The following is a 21527-nucleotide window of genomic DNA, read 5'->3' on the forward strand; positions in this document are numbered from 1 at the left end:
CCTGACGGACAGCTCCTGGGCCCAATCAGCGAGCCCGGCGGTGGCTGGAGGGGGGGTCTGTCCGAAGGGGGTGGGTCTTGTCTCCATCAATTCCAGCAGCCCCGCTCCCCAGCCAGGCGGATGCCGAAATCAGCCAGCCTCCCATTGGATTTGATCCTCCTTTTCTTCTCCCCTTCCCCCCCCCCATCCACTTCCCCGCCCCCCCCATCCCTGGAAAAGGGGGGGAACCCAGACGTCGGCCCGGATCTCCCCTCCCCCACCCCAGTCTTCCTTTCCGCCCTGCATCCCACCCTCCCCAATTCTTCTCCCCCCACTCTATTGTTGGCATGGGCATAGCCCGTGCCTAATCCTTCCTATCGCTTGGCCCCCGCAGCCCTCCGCTGGGCGGACTGGCCCCTTCCCTCCTTCCCCTGGGGGCCCTGAGGCGGAGGAAGGAAGGAAGATGCTTCGGGATGAAAACCAGGTAGCAGCCCAGGCCAGGCCGGCCCATCTTCCCGGAGATGCGAAGCCGGGGTGCCCTCTGGCCCGGGTCCCCCTCGTCCCGTCGGATGTGTGAAAGCCACCGGGCGCGCCCCCCCTGTCCCGCGCACCTCCCCCGTTTCAGGCGGCGGGGCCCGCGCCTGGCTTCCCTCCCCCGGGTCCCCCCCGCTCCCTCCCCGGACCTAGGCCGTCTCCCCGCCGGTGGCCCCCGCCGATCGATGCCCGCCGAGCCCCGACAATGCTAAGGCAGGGGCCGGTCGTCCTGCTGGCCGCCTCTATGTCGTATTTCAACCCGGACAGAGCGTTGGCAGCGCCGCTGGAGAACGGTGAGCCCCGGGCCTGGACGGCCTCCCCGGCGTCTGGGCACGCGGAGGGGACAGATCCCCTGGCGGATCCACCCCCTCCGGTCCTTCCACCTCTTCATCCCTCCTCTGCTTCCTTCATCCCTTCCGTGGCTGTAACCTGCTTACCATCCCTCCTCCATCCCTTCCTTGTTTGCTCTAACCTGCTTTCCATTCTTCCACCATCCCTCCCTTCGCTCCCTCCCTCCGCCATCCCCTTCCTTCGCTCCCTCTGTCCACCGTCCCATTCCTCCTTCAGCCCTCCGCCATCCCCTTCCTCCTTCATCCCTTCCTTCGCTCCCTCCATCCGCTGTCCCATTTCCCCTTCATCCCTCCGCCATCCCCTTCCTCCTTCATCCCTTCCTTTGCTCCCTCCATCCGCTGTCCCATTCCTCCTTCATCCCTCTACCATCCCCTTCCTTATTCATCCCTTCCTTTGCTCCCTCCCTCTGCCATCCCTTTCCTCCTTCATGCCTTCCTTCGCTCCCTCCATCCACTGTCCCATTCCTCCTTCATCCCTCCGCCATCCCCTTCCTTCGCTCCCTCTGTCCACCGTCCCATTCCTCCTTCAGCCCTCCGCCATCCCCTTCCTCCTTCATCCCTTCCTTCGCTCCCTCCATCCGCTGTCCCATTTCCCCTTCATCCCTCCGCCATCCCCTTCCTCCTTCATCCCTTCCTTTGCTCCCTCCATCCGCTGTCCCATTCCTCCTTCATCCCTCTACCATCCCCTTCCTTATTCATCCCTTCCTTTGCTCCCTCCCTCTGCCATCCCTTTCCTCCTTCATGCCTTCCTTCGCTCCCTCCATCCACTGTCCCATTCCTCCTTCATCCCTCCGCCATCCCCTTCCTTCGCTCCCTCTGTCCACCGTCCCATTCCTCCTTCAGCCCTCCGCCATCCCCTTCCTCCTTCATCCCTTCCTTCGCTCCCTCCATCCGCTGTCCCATTCCCCCTTCATCCCTCCGCCATCCCCTTCCTCCTTCATCCCTTCCTTTGCTCCCTCCATCCGCTGTCCCATTCCTCCTTCATCCCTCTACCATCCCCTTCCTTATTCATCCCTTCCTTTGCTCCCTCCCTCTGCCATCCCTTTCCTCCTTCATGCCTTCCTTCGCTCCCTCCGTCCACTGTCCCATTCCTCCTTCATCCCTCCGCCATCCCCTTCCTCCTTCATCCCTTCCTTTGCTCCCTCCCTCTGCTGTCCCATTCCCCCTTCATCCCTCTGCCATCCCCTTCCTCCTCCATCCCTTCCTTCACTCGTTCCATCTGCCGTCCCATGCCTCCTTCCTCCCTCCGCTGTCCCATTCCTCCTTCATCTCTTCCTTCGCTCCCTCCATCCACTGTCCCCTTCCTCCTTCATCCCTCCGCTGTCCCATTCCTCCTTCATCCCTTCCTTCGCTCCCTTCCTCCGACGTCCCCTTCCTTCGCTCCCTCCGTCCACCGTCCCATTCCTCCTTCATCCCTCCGCCATCCCCTTCCTCCTTCATCCCTTCCTTCACTCGCTCCATCCGCCGTCCCATTCCTCCTTCATCCCTCCGCTGTCCCATTCCTCCTTCATCCCTTCCTTCGCTACCTTCCTCCACCATCCCTCTCCTCCTTCATCCCTTCCTTCGCTCCCTCCCTCCGCCGTCCCCTTCCTTTGCTCCCTCCGTCCACCGTCCCATTCCTCCTTTATCCCTTCCTTCGCTCCCTCCCTCCGCCGTCCCCTTCCTTCGCTCCCTCCGTCCACCATCCCATTCCTCCTTTATCCCTCCGCCATCCCCTTCCTCCTTCATCCCTTCCTTTGCTCTCTCCATCCGCCGCCCCATTCCTCCTTCATCCCTCCGCTGTCCCATTCCTCCTTCATCCCTTCCTTCGCTACCTTCCTCCACCATCCCTCTCCTCCTTCATCCCTTCCTTTGCTCCCTCCCTCCGCCGTCCCCTTCCTTTGCTCCCTCCGTCCACCGTCCCATTCCTCCTTTATCCCTTCCTTCGCTCCCTCCCTCCGCCGTCCCCTTCCTTTGCTCCCTCCGTCCACCATCCCATTCCTCCTTTATCCCTCCGCCATCCCCTTCCTCCTTCATCCCTTCCTTTGCTCTCTCCATCCGCCGCCCCATTCCTCCTTCCTCCCTCCGCTATCCCCTTCCTTCGTCATCCCTTCCTTCGCTACCTCCCTCCACCATCCCTTTCCTCCTTCATCCCTTTCTTCGCTCCCTCCATCCGCCGTCCCCTTCCTCCTCCATCTCTCCCTTCGCTCCCTCCCTCCGACATCCCCTTTCTCCTTCATCCCTTCCGTCGCTGTAACCTGCTTACCATTCCTCCTCAATCCCTTCCTTGTTCGCTCTAACCTGCTCTCCATACTTCCTTCATCCCTCCCTTCGCTACCTCCCTCCGCCATCCCCTTCCTCCTCCATCCCTTCCTTCACTCCCTCCTTCCGACGTCCCCTTCCTCCTTCATCCCTCTGCCATCCCCTTCCTCCTTCATCCCTCCCTTTGCTACCTCCCTCCGCCATCCCTTTTCTCCTTCATTCCTTCCTTCTCTCCCTCCCTCCGCCGTCCCTTTCCTCCTTCATCCCTCCACCATTCCATTCCTCCTCCATCTCTCCCTTCGCTCCCTGACTCTGCCGTCCCTTCCTCCTCCATCCCTTCTTTCACTCCCTCCATCCGCCGTCCCCTTCCTCCTTCATCCCTTCCTTCGCTCTCTCCATCCGCCGTCCCTTTCTTCCTTCATCCCTCCGCCGTCCCATTCCTCCTCCATCCCTTCCTTCGCTCCTTACCTCTGCCGTCCCCTTCCTCCTCCATCCCTTCCTTTGCTCCTTAGCTCTGCCGTCCCCTTCCTCCTCCATCCCTTCCTTCGCTCCCTCTATTCTCTGTCCCCTTCCTCCTTCGTCCCTCTGCCATCCCCTTCCTCCTTCATCCCTCCCTTCGCTACCTCCCTCCGCCGTCCCCTTCCTCCTCCATCCCTTCCTTTGCTCCCTCCATCCGCCGTCCCCTTCCTCCTCCATCCCTTCCTTCGCTCACTCCCTCCGCCGTCCCCTTCCTCCTCCATCCCTTCCTTCACTCACTCCCTCCGCCATCCCCTCCTTTCTCCATCCCTTCCTTCGCTCACTCCCTCCGCCATCCCCTCCTTCCTCCATCCCTTCCTTCGCTCACTCCCTCCGCCATCCCCTCCTTCCTCCATCCCTTCCTTCGCTCCCTCCATCCGCCATCCCTGTCCTCCTCCATCCCTTCCTTCGTTTCCTCCCTCCGCCGTCCCCTTCCTTCACTCCCTCCCTCCGCCATCCCATTCCTCCTTCATCCCTCCGCAGTCCCATTCCTTCTCCCTCCCGTCCTTCACTCCATCCCTCTGCCATCCCCTTCCTCCTTCCTCCCTTCCTCCCTTCCTTTGCTCCCTCCCTGCCATGTCCCATTTCTCCTTCCTTACTTCTGTTCCACCTGCTTTCCACCCCTCCATTGAGCACCCCTGTTTGTGCACCCGTCCCCTCCGCCGACACGACCCCGTCACTTTGTGTGTCATTTGTGGGGCTGGGTCGGGATGGGGGTTTTCCTCCCCCACAGCTGGGTTGTAAGTTTCTCTTCTTAGGTGGCCAGGCCTGTCCCCTCCACAGAGCGGCTTAGTCAGTCCCAGGCTAGTGACATGTGTTTGTGTGGTGGCAGGAGGGTGGGGATGGGGTGTTGGGAGTTGGGGTGCTGGTGGGGGGGGCGCGTTATGGATTTTGCGGGGAGGGGAGAGGTCCACATTTCGGGCGGCTGGGCCTGTTGGGCCACTGATCTGTGGCATCCTGGTATGACGGGAGTTTGTGGGACCTGGGCCTTGTTCCCAGCAAGTTGGTTGAGGGGGCGTGTCTGGGTCCAGTCCCCAGAGCAGGTGTTTGGGGGCTGTTTTGGGTCAGGTTTCGGGAGGGGTAATTGGGGGTGCAAGAGCTGTCGGCCTGGTGCCCGGTGGGTGAGTTGCAGGTAGTGTCTTGGCCCAGTTACTAGTGGGGCAGTTGGGGGTCAAGGCCCAATTCCTAGTCAGTGATTTGGGGAGGAGTCTTGGCCCAGTTCCTGATGGGTGAATTCGGAGGAGTCTGTCTGTCTGTCCGCGCTCCACACCCATCCATCCATCCATCCCTCGCCCCCTCCCCAAATCCTGCATTTGCCACGAATTAACATTTCAACGGGAACTGGGCGTTATTTGCCCTGTAACGCCCGGAACTGGTCGTGGTTCCGATGCGGTTTTCCCCACACAGCTCAATCACGACAGTCCCAGCAATGGGGGAGGGTCCGGACCACTGGGGCATGTTGTGAGGGGGGGAAGAGGAGTTTGGGCAGTGGTCTTCAAGAGCGGGGAGGGGGCCTGAATTAACGACCGTGTGGGAGCTATGCAGAAACGAGCTGTTATATCAATAGCTGAGCACAGTGGTCTAATCAGTCCCCCGCCCTGCCCCAGAGGTGGCCGCATCTCAGTGCCATGCAAGGGATCCCTATATAACCAGCTCCCGTGCCCCGCCCCAGAGGGGCTGCATCTCAGCGCCGGGCGAGTTCTTACTCTCATTTCTCTCTCCCCTAGATGGTCTGTCCCAAGGCCGGTTCCCTCTTGCACCCCCATATGCCGTGGTCTTGATCTCCTGTTCGGGTCTCCTGGCCTTCATCTTCCTCCTGCTCACCTGTCTGTGCTGCAAACGGGGCGATGTCGGCTTCAAGGTGAGAGGTGGCTGGGGCTGGGGAGGAGCACAGCTGGGTGTCACAGGGCACGTTGGTCTTTTAAGGGAAAACCACACGCCTGGAACACCCCTGTTCCGAGCCCGGGTCCACCTGCCTTCCACCCCTGGGATTTGTGGTTCCCAGGCCATGTGCCTAGAGAGACATAGGCCCTAGAAAGGAGGGGGCAAGTGGAGAGAGACATGATACCCCAGGTCCTCATGCGTCCCTGTCTGCTTGCACCCTGCAGGAGTTCGAGAACCCGGATGGGGAGGAGTATTCGGGGGAGTACACGCCACCCGCCGAGGAGACCTCATCGTCCCAGTCCATCCCAGACGTCTACATCCTGCCGCTCTCTGAGGTCTCGCTCCCGGCTCCCAACCAGCAGATGCCCAAGACAGGTAGAGGACATGCTTGTCTCCCAACTGGGTGTGATACATGCCTGGACTGTGGGGATGGGGTGGATTGGAAAACCAGATTCTTGGTTGCCCAGTGGGAATGGGCTATGTTAGCTTGGTTCTAGGCTAGTCAATGGAGACTGGGTGCCTCTGGTTCTTGGTGAGTCAATGGGCAAGGGGGAGTTCTGGTTCTAGACTAGTCTATGGAGGCAGGGAGGCTCTGGTTCTAGGCTTGTCAGTGGGATTGGTGGTACTGGTTCTAAGCTAGTCCATGGGGAGGCATTGGTTCTACACTAGTCAACTGGGATGTGGTGACTCTTGTTTTAGGTAGTTGACGAGGATGAGAAAGCTCTGGTTCTAGGCTAACCAACATGGAAGAGGTTATTCTGGTCAGTGGAGATGGACTGACTCCGTTTCCAGGCTAGCCAATGGGGATGGAATGGCTCTGGAAATAAGGTTCTAAGCTACCCAGTGAGTGTTGAGACACTATGTGTAGACCCACCAGGATCTAGATCAGCCACTAATTATTTATTAGGTCAAAACTAGACCTGACAAAGGGGCTGAAATGGCTGCAGCCTTGAACTAGCATCCGGGTCACAATGGCATTAGATGCCACATTCTGGATCAGCAGATAGGGCAAAAGACCACAGACCATGTTCTAGACTACCCAATGAGGATGCAGAGATTCTGGTAACCACATTCTACATTAACCAGTGAAGATTCAGTGACTGGAGGCTGGGATCTAGAGTAGCCGGTGTAAATGCAGCAAACCAAGAAAGCAGGTTCTAGACCAACCAATGAGCAGCAGTGACACTGTAAAGCAGACTCTAGACTAACCAAATGTGGAAGTAATGACACTGGGAAAGAGGGTCTAGACTAACAATGTTCTAGCTCTGGAAATCTCTTTATAGACAAGTAATGTTCTAGACTGACTGGTGTGGACAAAGCAGGTCTGGACATCATGTTCTAAATTAGTCTATGGCACTAGGGGTTGATTAGAAAAAATGTTCTCAGGTGCAATGACTCTCGCAACCCAATTCTAGACCAGTGAGATTCTAGACGAGTGGGTGCAGATGAAGCAACTCTGGAAAGCACGTTCTAGACTAGCAATCGAGGTGTCCGCTCCATTCGAAGCCATGTTCTAGATGACCCAATGGGGATGCAGTGACTCTGGGAACATGGTTCTAGATTAGCCAGTGATTCTGGAAGCCGTGTTGCGGACGAGCCGATGACCCAGCCTCCTGGGGGCCTCTGAAGGAGGATCGCGACCCCCTGGTCCTAACCTCTTTCCTGCTGGGAGGAGGGATCGGATGAAGGTGGGTAGAGGGCCGTCACGGGAGCTCCCTTCTCCCCGGTGGAGGTGCTGGCAGGGTTCAGCCCCTCCTCACCCTCCTGTGTCCCCTTCCAGACCTAGTGAAGCATCTGGGCTTGAGCCGGCAGCACCTCAGCTACCTGCAGGAGATCGGGAACGGCTGGTTTGGGAAGGTGAGTGCGCCTCCCCTGCCACTTTGCTACCTGCCCCCGCCCCCCCAGGCCTCCACAGGTGTCACATCCAGGGAATGCTGGTTCCCACCTGTCCCCAGGGTGGGGACTGGCTGGCTCAAGGGGGCAGGGAATGGGGCACGGGGCCTTTCCCCTCTAGGGGGCGCCGGCTCCCACCCCGCCCCAGGGCAGGGACTGGCTGGCTTGGGGTGGGAATGGGGAATGGGGCTCAGGGCCTTTCCCCTCTAGTGACGGGGAGCTGTTCCCATCTGACACTCCATTTTGTTGCCCCTGCGTGAAACAAGTTTGCGGGGTCTCAGCAGCCCCTGCGCCAGAGAGGCCGAGGGCTGGACAGGCCTCAGAGACTGCACTCTGATCTGCCCCCCTAGTGGGGGACCCCCACCACAGGTGGAGGCATGGGGGGGGATGGGACTCCATCGGGGTGCAGACCCTGTGATATGACTGTCAGATCTGTCTCCTAGGTGATCCTGGGAGAGATCTTCTCTGACTTCACCCCAGCCCAGGTGGTGGTGAAGGAGCTCCGGGTCAGCGCCGGACCCCTGGAGCAGAGGAAGTTCCTGTCGGAGGCTCAGCCCTATCGGTAATTAGGGGATGGGGGATCCCCAAAAGAGGCTGCATCTCAGCGCCGGGCGAGGGGTCCCCGTATACCCAGTCCCTGTGCCACACCCCAGAGGTGGCTGCATCTCAGTGCCAGGCAAGGGGTCCCCGTATACCCAGGCCTCGCGCCCCACCCCAGAAGCAGTCACATCTCAGCATCCTTAGAGCACAAAGATAAGAGGAAACCTGTATCATGCAGTGGTGTGAAAGCAGCCCATGGTGGTCCTGCTTCAACCCAGACTTACTGAGATTGGGGGCAGGGCTTGCCACACCTGTGTTTAAAGCCACAGCGTCGAGATAAAAGTCCCACCGCTAAAAATCACACCCCCCCCACGCCTCCTTCCCCAGCCCGTCAGTATGGGAGGATCTGGGAAGGGTTTGGAGGAGCTAGTCACTGGGATCGTCCCCCACCCCTCTCCACTGAGGATCCCACAGCATCTTCCAGCCCTTTGGGAAACTTTCTGCCCCCGGTGGAAAGGGCAGGAGCCTCCCCCACACACACACACTTTGCAGAGGGGGAAATCGAGGCACGTGGGGGAGGGGCTTGCCCAGACCAAGTCATTGTCAGAGCTGCCGAGAGAACCCAGGAGTCCTGGCTCCCAGCCCCCTCCCCACTCTAACCACCAGACTCCCCTCCCCTCCCAGAGCCAGGATAGAACCCAGGCATCCGGGTGCCGCTGTTGCCATGGGGAATGACAGCGCTCTCACTCTCTCTCTCTGTCCCCCCCACTTTGAAGAAGCCTTCAGCACCCGAACATCCTGCAGTGTCTGGGGCTGTGCACGGAGACCATCCCCTTCCTGCTCATCATGGAGTTCTGCCAGCTGGTGAGCGCGGGCGGGGGCTGCGTGGGGATGGGGGGGGGGGCGTGCGCAGCGCTGCCCCCTCGTGGCTGGGCTCAGAACAGCTCTGTGGGGGTGTGTGTGTGTGTGTGTGTGTGTGTGTGTGTGTCCTGATGGCTCTGTGTGTGTGTGTGTCCCCTGATGGCTGGGCTCAGAATGGCTCTGTGTGTGTGTGTGTGTGTGTGTGTGTGTGTGTGTGTGTCCTGATGGCTCTGTGTGTGTGTGTGTCCCCTGATGGCTGGGCTCAGAACAGTCCTGTGTGTGTGTGTGTGTGAGTGTGTGTGTGTGTCCTCTGATGGCTGGGCTCAGAATGGCTCTGTGTGTGTGTGTCCTGATGGCTCTGTGTGTGTGTGTGTCCCCTGATGGCTGGGCTCAGAATGGCTCTGTGTGTGTGTGTGTGTGTGTGTGTGTCCTGATGGCTCTGTGTGTGTGTGTGTCCCCTGATGGCTGGGCTCAGAACAGTCCTCTGTGTGTGTGTGTGTGTGAGTGTGTGTGTGTGTCCTCTGATGGCTGGGCTCAGAATGGCTCTGTGTGTGTGTGTCCTGATGGCTCTGTGTGTGTGTGTGTCCCCTGATGGCTGGGCTCAGAATGGCTCTGTGTGTGTGTGTGTGTGTCCTGATGGCTCTGTGTGTGTGTGTGTCCCCTGATGGCTGGGCTCAGAACAGTCCTGTGTGTGTGTGTGTGTGTGTGAGTGTGTGTGTGTGTGTCCTCTGATGGCTGGGCTCAGAACAGTCCTGTGTGTGTGTGTGTGTGTGTGTGTGTGAGTGTGTGTGTGTGTGTCCTCTGATGGCTGGGCTCAGAATGGCTCTGTGTGTGTGTGTCCCCTGATGGCTGGGCTCAGAATGGCTCTGCGTGTGTGTGTGTCCCCTGATGGCTGGGCTCAGAATGGCTCTGCGTGTGTGTGTGTGTGTGTGTGTCCGTCCCACTGCCCCCTGATGGCTGGGCTCAGAACAGCCCTGTGTGTGTGTGTGTGTGTGTGTGTGTGTGTGTGTGTCCCATCCCACTGCTCTCTGGTGGCTGGGAGCAGAACTCCCCGCTGTGTGTGTGTGTCTGTCCGAGAAGGGGAGTGCGCCCTCTCCTGGGGGCAGAGCGCACTGCCGACCTGTGTGTCATAGCCCCATGCTGCCGGAGCTGGGTGGGGAATCCCCACTCTACCAGCTGCTGTGGGCTCCGAGGTTGCTCCCGGTTGCTGGAGGGGTACGGTGGCCCCCGCGGTGCCCCCGGTGCCCCCATCTGTGCCCCGGCCTGCCTGACCTCCCCCCCATCCCTCCCCCGTTGCCCCAGGGCGACTTGAAGCGCTACCTGCGAGCCCAGCGCCAGGCCGAGGGGCTGACCCCCGACCTGCTGACCCGCGACCTCGGCACCCTGCAACGCATGGCCTATGAGCTCACCCTGGGGCTGCTGCACCTGCACAAGAACAATTACATCCACAGGTGAGCACCCGGACGCCGGGGTTCTCTCCCGGCTGCGGGAGGGGAGGGGATTCAGGGGATTAGTGCCAGGAGGGAGGGCTGGGGGCCAGGACTCCTGGGTTCTATCCCACCTCTGGGAGGGTAGGGGGGTCTAGTGGTTAGAGCAGGGAGGGCTGGGGGCCAGGACTCCTGGGTTCTATCCCACCTCCGAGGGGGGGGGGGTCTAGTGGTTACAGCAGGGAGGACTGGGGGCCAGGACTCCTGGGTTCTATCCCACCTCTGGGAGGGGAGGGGAGGTCTAGTGGTTAGAGCAGGGAGGACTGGGGGCCAGGACTCCTGGGTTCTATCCCACCTCTGGGAGGGGAGGGGGGTCTCGTGGTTAGAGCAGGGAGGACTGGGGGCCAGGACTCCTGGGTTCTATCCCACCTCTGGGAGGGGAGGGGGGTCTCGTGGTTAGAGCAGGGAGGACTGGGGGCCAGGACTCCTGGGTTCTGTCCCACCTCCGGGAGGGGAGGGGGATGGAGGGATTAGCGTGGGGGTGTCTGGGAGGTAGCGCTCTCCCCAGGGCAGGTGTGACACAGGTGGGGTGTCCCCAGGGGAAGCTGCCAGCTGCTGACTGGGGTCTCCCCACGTTCCCCCATAGCGACCTGGCCCTGCGGAACTGCCTGCTGACCTCCGACCTCACCGTCCGGGTCGGCGACTATGGCCTCTCGCACAACAACTACAAGGTGCGAGCCCTGGGGTGGGGTGGGGACTGGCTGGCTCAGGGGGGTGGGGAATGGGTCATGGGGCCTTTCCCCTCTAGGGGGCGCCGGCTCCCACCCGGCCCCAGGACAGGGACTGGCTGGCTCTGGGGGGTGGGGAATGGGTCATGGGGCCTTTCCCCTCTAGGGGGCGCCGGCTCCCACCCGGCCCCAGGGCGGGGACTGGCTGGCTCCGGGGGGTGGGGAATGGGTCATGGGGCCTTTCCCCTCTAGGGGGCGCCGGCTCCCATCCGGCCCCAGGGCGGGGACTGGCTGGCTGAGGGGACTCGGGGGGGTTCCTGCCCGGTGCTGACCCCTCTACCCCCCGCACAGGAGGATTATTACATCACCCCCGACCGGCTGTGGATCCCGCTGCGCTGGGCGGCGCCGGAGCTGCTGGACGAAGTTCACGGGACGCTCGTGGTGGTGGATCAGAGCAAGGAGAGCAACGTCTGGTGAGTCCCGCACTGTGTCCCGGCGCCCTCTGCCCCCTGCCGAGCCCCCGGGCAGCTGGGGCCGCCCCCAGCCTGAGGGGCAAAGGGTCAGTAAGGGGGAAGCTTTGGCAGGAGCATTGTCTCAGAGCTACCTGTTCTACATGGCTGTTAACCCGCCCCCGCGCCCCACCCCAGAGGGGCCGCATCCCAGCACCGGGCAAGGGGTCCCTATATAACCAGCCCCCACACCCCACCCCACAGGGGCTGCGTCTCAGCGCCGGGTGAGGGGTTCCCATATACGCCCCCCCATGCCCCACCCCAGAGGGGCCGCATCTGAGCACTGGTGAGGAGTCCCCGTTTAACCAGCCCATGTGCCCACCCCAGAGGGGCTGCATCCCAGCGCTGGGGTCCCGTATACCCAGCCCCCGCACTCCACCCCAGAGGGGCCACATCCCAGCGCCGCACGAGGGGTCCCCGTATACCCAGCCTCCGCGCCTCACCCCGGAGCAGCTGCATCTCAGCGCCGGGCGAGGGGTCCCCGCACTCACCCCGTAACCCTGCTCTGCCCAGGTCCCTGGGGGTGACGATGTGGGAGCTGTTTGAATTCGGCAGCCAGCCCTACCGGCACCTGTCGGACGAGGAGGTTCTCGCCTTCGTCATCAAAGAGCAGCAGATGAAGCTGGCCAAGCCGCGCCTGAAGCTGCCCTACTCCGACTACTGGTGAGCGCTGGCTCCCTGCCCCACAGCCGCCCCAGCTCCCCGGCAGGTCCCAGCAAGCGGCTGCGTCTGTGGGGAGCTAGCTGGCCATGACCCTAGCCTGGTACAGCCGCTCCGAAGGGCTGAGGACCACCGGACTCGGTGTGCGCCTGACGGGCTCTTCCATCGCTGACAGCCGTGGGTGGTTCCTGGCTGGGCTGTTGCTGGGCCCCATCACTGCTTCATTTCGCCGTTCGTCTTGTCCTGCTTTGCTCTGTGTCTCCGGCTGTTGTTTTCTGACTGTTCTTCTTTCTCTCTGACCGTTGTTTTCCGAATGGTCCTCTGCCTCCCTCTCTCTAGCTGTGTTTTTCTGACTGTTCTTCCGTTTCCGACTGTTTTTCTGTCTCTACAGATTTTACTTTCTACTTTTCTGTTTGTTTGTTTTTTCTGGCTGTTCTTCTGTCTCTGGCTGTTTTCCCCCCTCTTGCTCTTTCTGACTTCTGTTTCTCCAGCTGATGCTTCTGACTGTTCTCTGTCTCTTTGGCTGTTATTTTCGGCCTGTTCCCTCTTTGGCTGTTTTCTGACTGTTTTTTCTGTCTCTTGATTTTTTCTGTCTTCTGTTACCAATTGGTCTTCTGTCTCTACCGCTGGTATTTTCTTACTGTTCTTCTGCCTCTCTTCCGAGCTGTTCTCTTCTCTGGCTGTTATTTCCTGACTATTTTCTCTCTCTCTCCAATGGTTCTTCTGTCTCTCTCTGACAGACTGTTTTTCCCCCCGACTGTTCTTCTGTTTCTGCCTGTTCTTCTGTCTCTCTCTGAGCTTTTTTCTGGCTGTTCTGCTTCTTTTTGACAGTTCTTCTGTATCTTTGGCTGTTACTTTCTGACTGCTCTGTCTGTTTTCCAATTGTTCTGTCTCTTTCTGGCAGTTGTTTTCAGACTGTTCTTTCACCTCTCTCCAGCTGTTTCTCTGGCTGTTGTTTTCTGCCGGTCCTTCTGTGTCTCTCTGGCTGTTCTTCAGTCTCTACAGCTGGCTTATTGTCTCTCTCTCCCTCTGATGGTTCTTCCACCTCTCCAGCTGTTTGTTTTCCGACTGTTCTTCTCTGACTGTTCAATCCCTCCCTGCCCTGACCGCCCCCTCTCCCTCCCCTTGCAGGTACGAGGTGATGCAGTCGTGCTGGCTGCCGGCGCCACAGCGTCCCACGCTGGAGGAGCTGCACCTGCAGCTGACCTACCTGCTGACGGAGCGCTGCCACGCGCAGGCGGAGGAGAGTTTCGAGTGGCGCTGGAACGCCCTGAAGCCCAAGCGCTCGCCGGCCGCCTCCCCCCCAAGCCGGCGCCGCTCGGAGGAGATCTCGGCCTACCCGCTGCTGGATGGCTTCCAGGGGGCCGACCTGGACGATGTCCTGACGGTCACCGAGAGCAGCCGGGGGCTGAACTTCGAGTACATGTGGGAGAAGGCCCGGCTGGGGCGCTGGAAGGCCGGGGCTGCCCCCTCCAGCAACGGCGGCCTGGCCGTGCCCGGCGCCAACCCCTTCTACGAAGCGCCCGCGCGGCAGAGCCTGGAGACGCCCAGCGTGGTCCCGGTGATTAGCGCCCGCAGCCCCTCGGTCAGCAGCGAGTACTACATCCGGCTGGAGGAGCACGGGGACGGGGAAGGGCCCGAGGGCACCGTCTGCACCCCCAGCCCCGTCTACGAGCGCCAGTATGGGGTGCCCAGCTCCCCGCCAGAGCCCCTCTTCCCTTCCGACTGGGACCCCATTGAAGCAGGCCGGGGCAGCCCCCCGCCACCAGCCCGCCGCCACCTCCTGCCAGAGGGGCCGTCCAGCTGGGCCCCCGGTGCCACCAACCCCTTCATCTCGGCTTCCCGGGAGCCGGCGCGGCGCGGGGCCAACCCCTTCCGGGCCGAGATCCAGGAGACCTCGCTGACGGAGCCGGCGCCGGGGGGCGTCTTCCTGGGGGAGTCGCTCCTGCACGTGTACCGGGAGCTGGAGGAGCAGCAGCACGGCTGGGACTGCGAGGGGCTGGAGGAGCGGGGGGCCGGGGAGACGCTGGCGGGGGACCCCTCGGAGTTCCGCCCCTCGCCCCCCTGGGACCGGGAGCCCTCGCTGATGGAGGAGCAGAGTTCAGCCGGCAGCACGGACGGGGAGGACGCCAGCAGCGGGGGGGACGGGCGCCGCAACCCCCTGCTCTGCCCGCTCTGCAGCCGGGGCGGGCGGTGCCGCTGCGCCCCGGGCCGGGGGGAGGTTGTGAGCGGCTGGAGCAACCACGCCCCCATCCCCCGGCCCCACCGCGACAGCTACGGCACCGAGGACGACTCCTCCCTCAAGGTGGAGCGGGGCTCCCTGGCCGACTGCCCCATCCTGCTGGGAGAGGGGCCACCCGGGGCCGGAGAGGGCGGGGACGGGCCGCTCGCCCCGCCCCCTTTGGCCGGGGCGCCGCCCCCGCCCTCGGCGTTCTACGACCCGCTGATGGGCGCGGCCGTGGTAAGCTACGAACTCCAGGACTACCCCAAGCGGGGGGCGGCTGGGCGGCCGCCGGGCTCGCCCTTCCCCGGCCTGACGGCCGCCTGCTGCAGCGTCATCGTGCCGGTGGAGATCCCGCCCCTGGCCACGCTGGCGGAGAGCGCCGACGAGGAGACCATCGCCATCGTGCCCGAGGCTGCGGACGGCTTCGCGGCCGGCCCCCAGATCGGCCTGGCCCTGGCGGGCCGGCCGAAGGGCCCGCTGGACTCCGGGGACTCGCTGGACCTCCCCTCCAACGCCAGCTCCTCCGAGGGCTGCAGCCCGGCCTCCCGCTTCTCCTCGCCGGGCCAGAAGTTCCCCGACAGCGGCTACGAGACGGAGAGCACCTTCTCCCCGGAGCTCCTCGTCCGGGAGGCCGAGGAGCGGACCGAGGAGGAAGAGGACGGGGAGCTGCCCGGCCAAGGGGACGCCCCCCAGCTGCCCCCCACGCCCCTCTCGGAGTCCACCAGCGACCTGACACTGTCGGAGGCGACGCCGGGGATGGAGGAGGAGGTGGACGTGGGGCGGGGGCTGGCCTGTTTTTCGGACGGCGAGGCGGAGGGGGGCCAGGGGGAGGAGGAGGTGCCGGCAGCGGGGCAGGGCGGGGGGCAGCTGGCCAAGACAGAGGCCGGCTTCGTGGTGCAGGTGTGCAAGGAGCAGCTGCTGGTGTCGCTGCGGGAGAACATCACCCGCAACCTGCTCTGCAGCTACCGGGACCCAAGGACCCCGGCATCCGGGGCCCCAGCTGCCAAGGAGGAGGCCGTGATCCGGCTCTGGGCCCTGGAGCCCGAGGGGGCCCGGGGCGCCCAAGACGAGGAGGAAGGGGGCAGCGGAGAGGCGGCAGGCGGGCCGCCCCAGGAAGAGGAGCAGGGGGCGGAGAGCGAGGAAGGGCAGCTGGACGGCCAGGGGGTGCCGGAGCTGAGCGGGGAGGCCCCTGTCCCCAGCCCCGAGGGGGCCGACCCGGCGTCTGAGCAGCCACAGCCCCACTCGGACTTCAGTACGGCGGGGAGCCCAGGCAGCGAGGACATCAAAGGTGGGGAGACGCCAGGGGCCGGGGGCGCCATCGGAGGGAGGGGGCAGGGACCTCTGGGGGTAGGGATGGGGGCCATCTTGGGGGGAAGGGGGTGCCATCTGGGGGAAGGGATGGGGACCGTGGGGGGGGGGAAGGGGGTGCCATCTGGGGGAAGGGAGAGGGACTGTCCAGGGGGAAGGGTACCCTCTGCAGGACAGAGGAAGGGAGATGTGGGGGGGTGGAGGGAGGGAGGATGGGGGTGTGGGGCGGCAGGGATGGTGGCAGGGATGGATGGGGGGGGAGGCGACCCTGACCTCTCAACCCTGACCCTGACCTTTGCCCCCCCCTTCTCTCCCCCTGCCCCATCCCCGCCTGCAGCCAAGGTCTCGCGCCTGTCGCTGGCCCTGCCCCCGCTGAGCCTGCAGCCCTTCGGCGGCCCGGGAGGGCGGAAGGGCTGCGGGGGGCTGGCGCCGGAGGAGGAGGGGGCCGGGCGGGGGGCGCCGGGGCCGGGAGAGGAGGAGGAGGACGAGGAGGCGCCGGGTGCCGGGGGCGTCCCCATCGTGGTCAGCGACTCGGACGACGGGCGCAACCTGCGCGGGCTGCTCAAGTCCCCGCGCTCGGCCGAGGAGGCTGCCGAGCTGGACCGGAAACGCAAGATGGTGTCCTTCTTCGACGACGTCACCGTCTACCTCTTCGACCAGGTGAGGGCGGGGCCCGGGGGATGTGGGCGGGGCCCGGGGGATGTGGGCGGAGCCCGGGGGACTGGGGCTGGACCGGAAACGCACGGTGGCGTCCTTCTTCGACGACGTCACCGTCTACCTCTTCGACCAGGTGAGGGCGGGGCCTGGGGGATGTGGGCGGGGCCTGGGGGATGTGGGCGGAGCCCGGGGGATGTGGGCGGAGCCCGGGGGACTGGGGCTGGACCGGAAACGCAACGTGGTGTCTTTCTTCGACGACGTCACCGTCTACCTCTTCGACCAGGTGAGGGCGGGGTCTGGGGGATGTGGGCGGGGCCCGGGGGATGTGGGCGGAGCCCAGGGGACTGGGGCTGGACCGGAAACGCAACGTGGTGTCCTTCTTCGACGACGTCACCGTCTACCTCTTCGACCAGGTGAGGGCTGGGCCCAGGGATGTGGGCGGGACCCGGGGGATGTGGGCGGGGCCCGGGGGATGTGGGCAGGGCCTGGGGGATGTGGGCGGGGCCCGGGGGACTGGGGCTGGACCGGAAATGCACGGTGGCGTCCTTCTTCGACGACGTCACCGTCTACCTCTTCGACCAGGTGAGGGCGGGGCCCGGGGGATGTGGGCGGGGCCCGGGGGATGTGGGCGGAGCCCAGGGGACTGGGGCTGGACCGGAAACGCAAGATGGTGTCCTTCTTCGACGACGTCACCGTCTACCTCTTCGACCAGGTGAGGGCGGGGCCCGGGGGATGTGGGGGGGGCCTGGGGGATGTGGGCGGAGCCCGGGGGACTGGGGCTGGACCGGAAACGCAACGTGGTGTCCTTCTTCGACGACGTCACCGTCTACCTCTTCGACCAGGTGAGGGCTGGGCCCAGGGATGTGGGCGGGACCCGGGGGATGTGGGCGGGGCCCGGGGGATGTGGGCGGGGCCCGGGGGACTGGGGCTGGACCGGAAATGCACGGTGGCGTCCTTCTTCGACGACGTCACCGTCTACCTCTTCGACCAGGTGAGGGCGGGGCCCGGGGGATGTGGGCGGGGCCCGGGGGATGTGGGCGGGGCCCGGGGGATGTGGGCGGGGCCCAGGGGACTGGGGCTGGACCGGAAACGCACGGTGGCGTCCTTCTTCGACGACGTCACCGTCTACCTCTTCGACCAGGTGAGGGCGGGGCCTGGGGATGTGGGTGGGGCCTCGGGGATGTGGGTGGGGCCCGGGGGATGAAGGGCGGGGCCAGGAGAGCAGCAGGTCGAGTCTGATGTAGGAAGGTGGGGATAAGGAATAGGGAGGAGCCATGGGTGTGGGGGTGATGGGAAGGGGGCGGGGCCAGGCCGGGAGTGGGCGGGGCCTATGGATTAATTCTCCCCCGTCTGCTCCTAGGAGACACCCACCAACGAGCTGAGCTCACAGAGCGGCCCGGAGGGTGAGGGCGGCACCACCCAGGGCCCCACGGGGCAGCCTGCCCTCGAGGCCTTCCCGCCCGCCGACGGATTCAGTGAGCCCCGCACCACGGGGGTGGGAATGGCTCCCGGGGGGTGGGCGGGGCTAAGCCATCACCAATTATTTCATGGGCTCATTTGCTTATTTTAAAATGCTCATTTGCATACAGCCATAAACAGCAGCTGCCGGTCGACACCCCCTTGCCAGGGTGCCCCGAGGCGGGGGGGCAGGGGAGGAAGCTGAGCCAGGGGGAGGTGGGTGCTCAAGGGGGTTCAGGAGGAGATGGGGGGCTAGACACAGGCCACGTATCCCTATGGGGAAGGGGGCCTTGGCTGCGCTGCCCAATGGGGAAATGGGCGTTGGCCGTGCTAACCAATTGGGGAGGGGACATCAGCCATGCTGACCAATGAGGGGAGGAGAGGGGAGGTCAGCTGTGCTGACCAATGGGAAAAGGGGCATCGGCCCCAGTGGGGATCCCTCCCTGGGGAGGGGCCATTGGCAGTGGGGTGGGGCCGGCCATGCCCCCTCTCACCCTCCCCCTGCCCCCAGGTGGCAGCTTTGAATGGGACGACGATTTCCCGCTGATGGCCCAGAACCCATCTTTCGTCTCCATGGTGACGGACCCCAGCTCGGGGGCCCTCCCAACGCCGCCCCCCGCGCTGCTCCCAGCCAAGGGGGCAGAGCCCAGCCTGATGGATGCCCTGCGCTTCTCCCGCTTCACCGTCTCCCCTGCCCTCGAGCCCCACCTGGCCCCCCGCGAGGCCGAGCTGGCGCCCACAGCCAGTGAGTGAGATGGGAGACCGGGGTGATGGGCCTGTGGGGCTCATCCAGGGACAGGGAGGTGGCGGGATACCAGGGTAGATGGGCCCGTGGGGCTCTCCAGGGGCAGAGAGAGGGCGGGATACTGGGGTGATGGGCCCGGCCCATGGGCCTGATCCAGCGGGGCAGGGAGGAGCAGGATACTGGGGTAGATGGGCCTGTGGGGCTCATCTGGAGGCAGGGATGGGGGGGACACCGGGGTAGATGGGCTCATGGGGCTGATCCAGGGACAGGAAGGGGCAGGGTATTGGGGTGATGGATGTGTGGGGCTGATCCAGGTCTTTTTGCTCTGTCCTTCTGCTCCTCTCTCCTTCTCTTCCAGACCCCATTGAGAACTGAGGCGGGGACCCACCCCGCAGTAATCAGGGACTCCATGGGGTGGCGCCAGGCCATCGCCCCCCCCCCCCCCGCACCCTCACCCCCTAGCCTGGCTGGGAGACGCATGCGCCAGGCATGTTCTGGGGGACACAGAGACCCACTGGCACCCAGACGGGGGGGGCACAGCCAGCATTTTGGGGATCCCTCCCCCCACGAGTGCCCCCACAAGAACTCGCTTCTCTGGACAATTTTTTTACAGTGACTCAGACGATGGGGGGCAAGCAGGGGGGCAGCCAGGCTGCTGAATGTACCTGCCCCACCGTGCCCCTCTCTGCCCGCTTCCCCCCACATGGGCGTTTGCTCTCAAAACTCTGTCTTGTGCCAAATCCAACCTCGAGGGGCAGCGAGCTACATATCGGGGTGGGGGGCTCAGACTTCCCCCCCCAGAGCGGCGTGGGGGTGGGGCCTGGAATTGGTCCCCCTACCAGTTTGTTTAACTCTTTGTGTCTCAAGCAAAGGGGGGAAATGCCCCATAACTCATCAGCAATGGGGGGATCCTCCCAACCAGCCCTGCCCCCCACCACACTGTGGAATGTAGGCCCCAAAGCTGCCACCCACTTCCCCCTCCTGGCACCAGATGCCACCTGATGGATTGACAAGGGGGGGCATCATTATACAGACACCTTTGTGGCCCCCCCCCCCAGGATATGCACTGACAATGGAGCACCCCTCCCCCCTTGCCCGCAGCGGGAGATCAGCTGGGGCCCCGGGGTTCAGTGGGGAGGGGGAATGATGGGGTGGGGGGAGATGGTTTGTCTTAAAAGTTCTGACGCTCACTGGTTTGTACTGGGGGCAGAGCGGAGACCCTGGGCTGGGGCAGGCGGCTGCTGGGTTATTACCAGCACTTGAGGGGGGCACCACTGGTTTATACTGGAAGCCTGATGGAGTCCGTGGGGGTTACAGAGCCTGTTGGGGGGGGTTCACTGGGTATATTTTCTAGTCCCTGGGGCCCACCCCCTGCCTTTTGCCCATTGGGGTGCATGGGGATAGGCTTAGGGAATGGGGCACGGGGCCTTTCTCCTCTAGGGGGTGCCAGTTCCCATCTGGCCCCAGGGTGGGGGGACTGGCTGGCTCAGGGGGGCAGGGAATGGGACATGGGGCCTGTCCCCTCTAGGGGGCTCATCTACCTGGTATCCTGCCCCCTCCCTCCCAGATCAGACCCATGGGTCCCTCTACCCTGGTGTCCTGCCCCCCTGGATCAGACCCACAGGTCCCTCTACCCACGGGTCCCACCCCTTTGCCTAGCCCTATCTAGCCTGTGTCAGAAGTGGGGCTGGGCCTGGATTTCACCGGCACCCTCCAGCGTGCGTTTCTGGATCAGTTTGTCATTAATGGGGGGATCCACCTGCCCCCCCTGGCAAGAACCGAGCCCCCCCCACCCCCCACCTGCCAGGCAGCTGCCAAACAAGGCCGGGTCTGTAAATACGTGGGCACGGGGAGACCTTCGGCCTGCTCCCAATTTGCCAAAATGAACAAAGAGATTAAAAAAGAGTGAATATTAAACCCCAAGTGTCTTCTACCCACGAGCGAGCGAGTCACGAGGGGAGGCTGGCCCCATGGATGGCGGTGGGGTTGGGGGGGGGGCGAGGTGTGTGTGTGTCAGGGGGAAGGAGGCTGTGGGGTGATAGATGGAGGGGTCGAGTGCTGCATTGTACGGGATAGCAGGATGGAGTGGTCGTGGGGGGAAGGATGGATGGGGAGAGGTACATGGGGGGATGGCGGGGGGGGAGATGGCTGGACAAACAGAGCAGGTAGAAGGGACGAGACGGGCCGTCCATGAGTTGCTCCCCCCCGTGTGGGGCAGTTCTCCCAGCCACTGGGGGGCAGCACTGCCCCTCCCCCCCAGTTCAGCGAGGCCTTGGGGAGGGATTTAAATTAAACTTTATTAATGGTGGGGTCAGAGGCAGCATTGTCCAAGCTACTGAAGGGCTTGCTCCAGCATCGTCCCCCACCCCCACCCCAGCGCAGGGCCCAGCCCTCCAGCAGGGGGCGCCAGGGACACACACGGCGCAGGACCTGGCCCCTCCAGCAGGGGGCTCCAGGGACACACACACAGCGCAGGGTCTGGCCCCTCCAGCAGGGGGCACCAAGGACACACACACAGCGCAGGGTCTGGCCCCTCCAGCAGGGGGCGCCGGGGACACACACACACACAGAGCGCAGGGTCCGGCCCCTCCAGCAGGGGGCGCCAGGGACACACACACAGCGCAGGGTCTGGCCCCTCCAGCAGGGGGCACCAGGGGGACACACACACAGAGCGCAGGACCCGGCCCTCCAACAGGGGGCGCCAGGGAGACACACACACATACACACACACACACAGCGCAGGACCCGGTCCCTCCAGCAGGGGGCATCAGGGACACACACACACACACACACACACACACACACAGAGCGCAGGACCCGGCCCCTCCAGCAGGGGGCTCCAGGGACACACACACAAGAGCGCAGGACCCGGCCCCTCCAGCAGGGGGCTCCAGAGACACACACAGAGCACAGGAGCCGGCCCCTCCAGCAGGGGGCGCCAGGGACAGCCAGACACACATGCAGTTTAATATCAGTCTAGGTGTAATTCCCACAGTAGCATCAAGGCTCTAAC

General features: G+C 63.6%; 3 protein-coding genes across 9 annotated transcripts in view; 1 reads left to right on the forward strand and 2 right to left on the reverse strand.

The window, feature by feature from the left end:
* The window catches only part of LOC119564866 (immunoglobulin superfamily member 1), a 999687-nt gene that overhangs the window by 828749 nt on the left and 149411 nt on the right, over nt 1-21527 (reverse strand). The gene's annotated exons all lie outside the window — the stretch shown is intronic.
* LOC119564865 (immunoglobulin superfamily member 1) overlaps nt 1-21527 on the reverse strand; it is a 798058-nt gene that overhangs the window by 685999 nt on the left and 90532 nt on the right. The window lies entirely within an intron of this gene.
* On the forward strand, nt 103-20468 carry LMTK3 (lemur tyrosine kinase 3). Of its 2 annotated transcripts, none has more exons than XM_043534612.1 (15): nt 103-806; nt 5348-5481; nt 5729-5879; nt 7285-7361; nt 7841-7959; nt 8717-8801; nt 10101-10249; nt 10872-10956; nt 11305-11426; nt 11976-12125; nt 13254-15634; nt 15992-16314; nt 17672-17786; nt 18281-18514; nt 18873-20468. In XM_043534612.1, the coding sequence occupies exons 1-15, from the start codon at nt 719-721 to the stop codon at nt 18887-18889; spliced, it is 4230 nt and encodes a 1409-aa protein (XP_043390547.1). In that variant the 5' UTR covers nt 103-718; the 3' UTR covers nt 18890-20468. The 2 variants fall into 2 exon arrangements, with proteins under 2 accessions (XP_043390547.1, XP_043390546.1); XM_043534611.1 differs by having other exon boundaries at nt 8714-8801; nt 18873-20467.

The sequence above is a fragment of the Chelonia mydas genome, chromosome 23 (assembly GCF_015237465.2).
Source record: "Chelonia mydas isolate rCheMyd1 chromosome 23, rCheMyd1.pri.v2, whole genome shotgun sequence".
NCBI classification, from domain to species: Eukaryota; Metazoa; Chordata; order Testudines; family Cheloniidae; genus Chelonia; species Chelonia mydas.